General features: G+C 68.1%; 1 protein-coding gene across 1 annotated transcript in view; it reads right to left on the bottom strand.

Annotated features, from left to right (window-relative positions):
• The window catches only part of GNA12 (G protein subunit alpha 12), a 138,674-nt gene extending 138,531 nt beyond the window's left edge, over positions 1-143 (bottom strand). Inside the window, exon 1 of the mRNA XM_012558256.2 lies at positions 6-143. Within this exon, the coding sequence (XP_012413710.2) occupies positions 6-143 (138 nt within the window). The remainder of the gene's footprint in view (positions 1-5) is intronic.
• Between the last annotated feature and the right edge of the window lie 284 nt (positions 144-427).

Below are 427 nucleotides of genomic sequence, written 5' to 3'. Positions count from 1 at the left end.
CAGGCCTCAGCCGCCGCCGCCCGACGCTGTGCTCGCCCGGCCGCGCTCGGCCCGCGGATGGAGGGAGGGGCTCCGGCAGGGCGGTGCGCGCCATTGGGACGGCGGCTGCCAGTCCGGCTGCGCACGCGCTCTGATTGGTGCATCTCGCCTCCGGCGCATCATCCCTCCCGCCCCTGGGGCGGGGGTGGCACAGAAGTGGGCGGGGCTTCCAGGGGGCGGGCTCCTGGGCTTCGGGCTCCAGCTCTGCGCTTCTCATTGGAAGTCCAGGCCGAAGTTCTTTCTTACAGAATGAAAGGGAGGCGGGGTCAACGGGGAGGCGTAGCCGCCACCCACCATTCCCGATTCTCATTGCTCACAGGGCATGTCAGTCACACCGAGCGGGTTTGCGATTGGGGATTTTGTTGAGTGGGACGTGACCACAAGTGCC

This window comes from Trichechus manatus, unplaced genomic scaffold, assembly GCF_000243295.1.
Source record: "Trichechus manatus latirostris isolate Lorelei unplaced genomic scaffold, TriManLat1.0 scaffold00151, whole genome shotgun sequence".
NCBI classification, from domain to species: domain Eukaryota; kingdom Metazoa; phylum Chordata; class Mammalia; order Sirenia; family Trichechidae; genus Trichechus; species Trichechus manatus.
The sequence above is the reverse complement of the archived record's forward strand: the minus strand, read 5'-3'. Positions and strand labels throughout refer to the sequence as shown.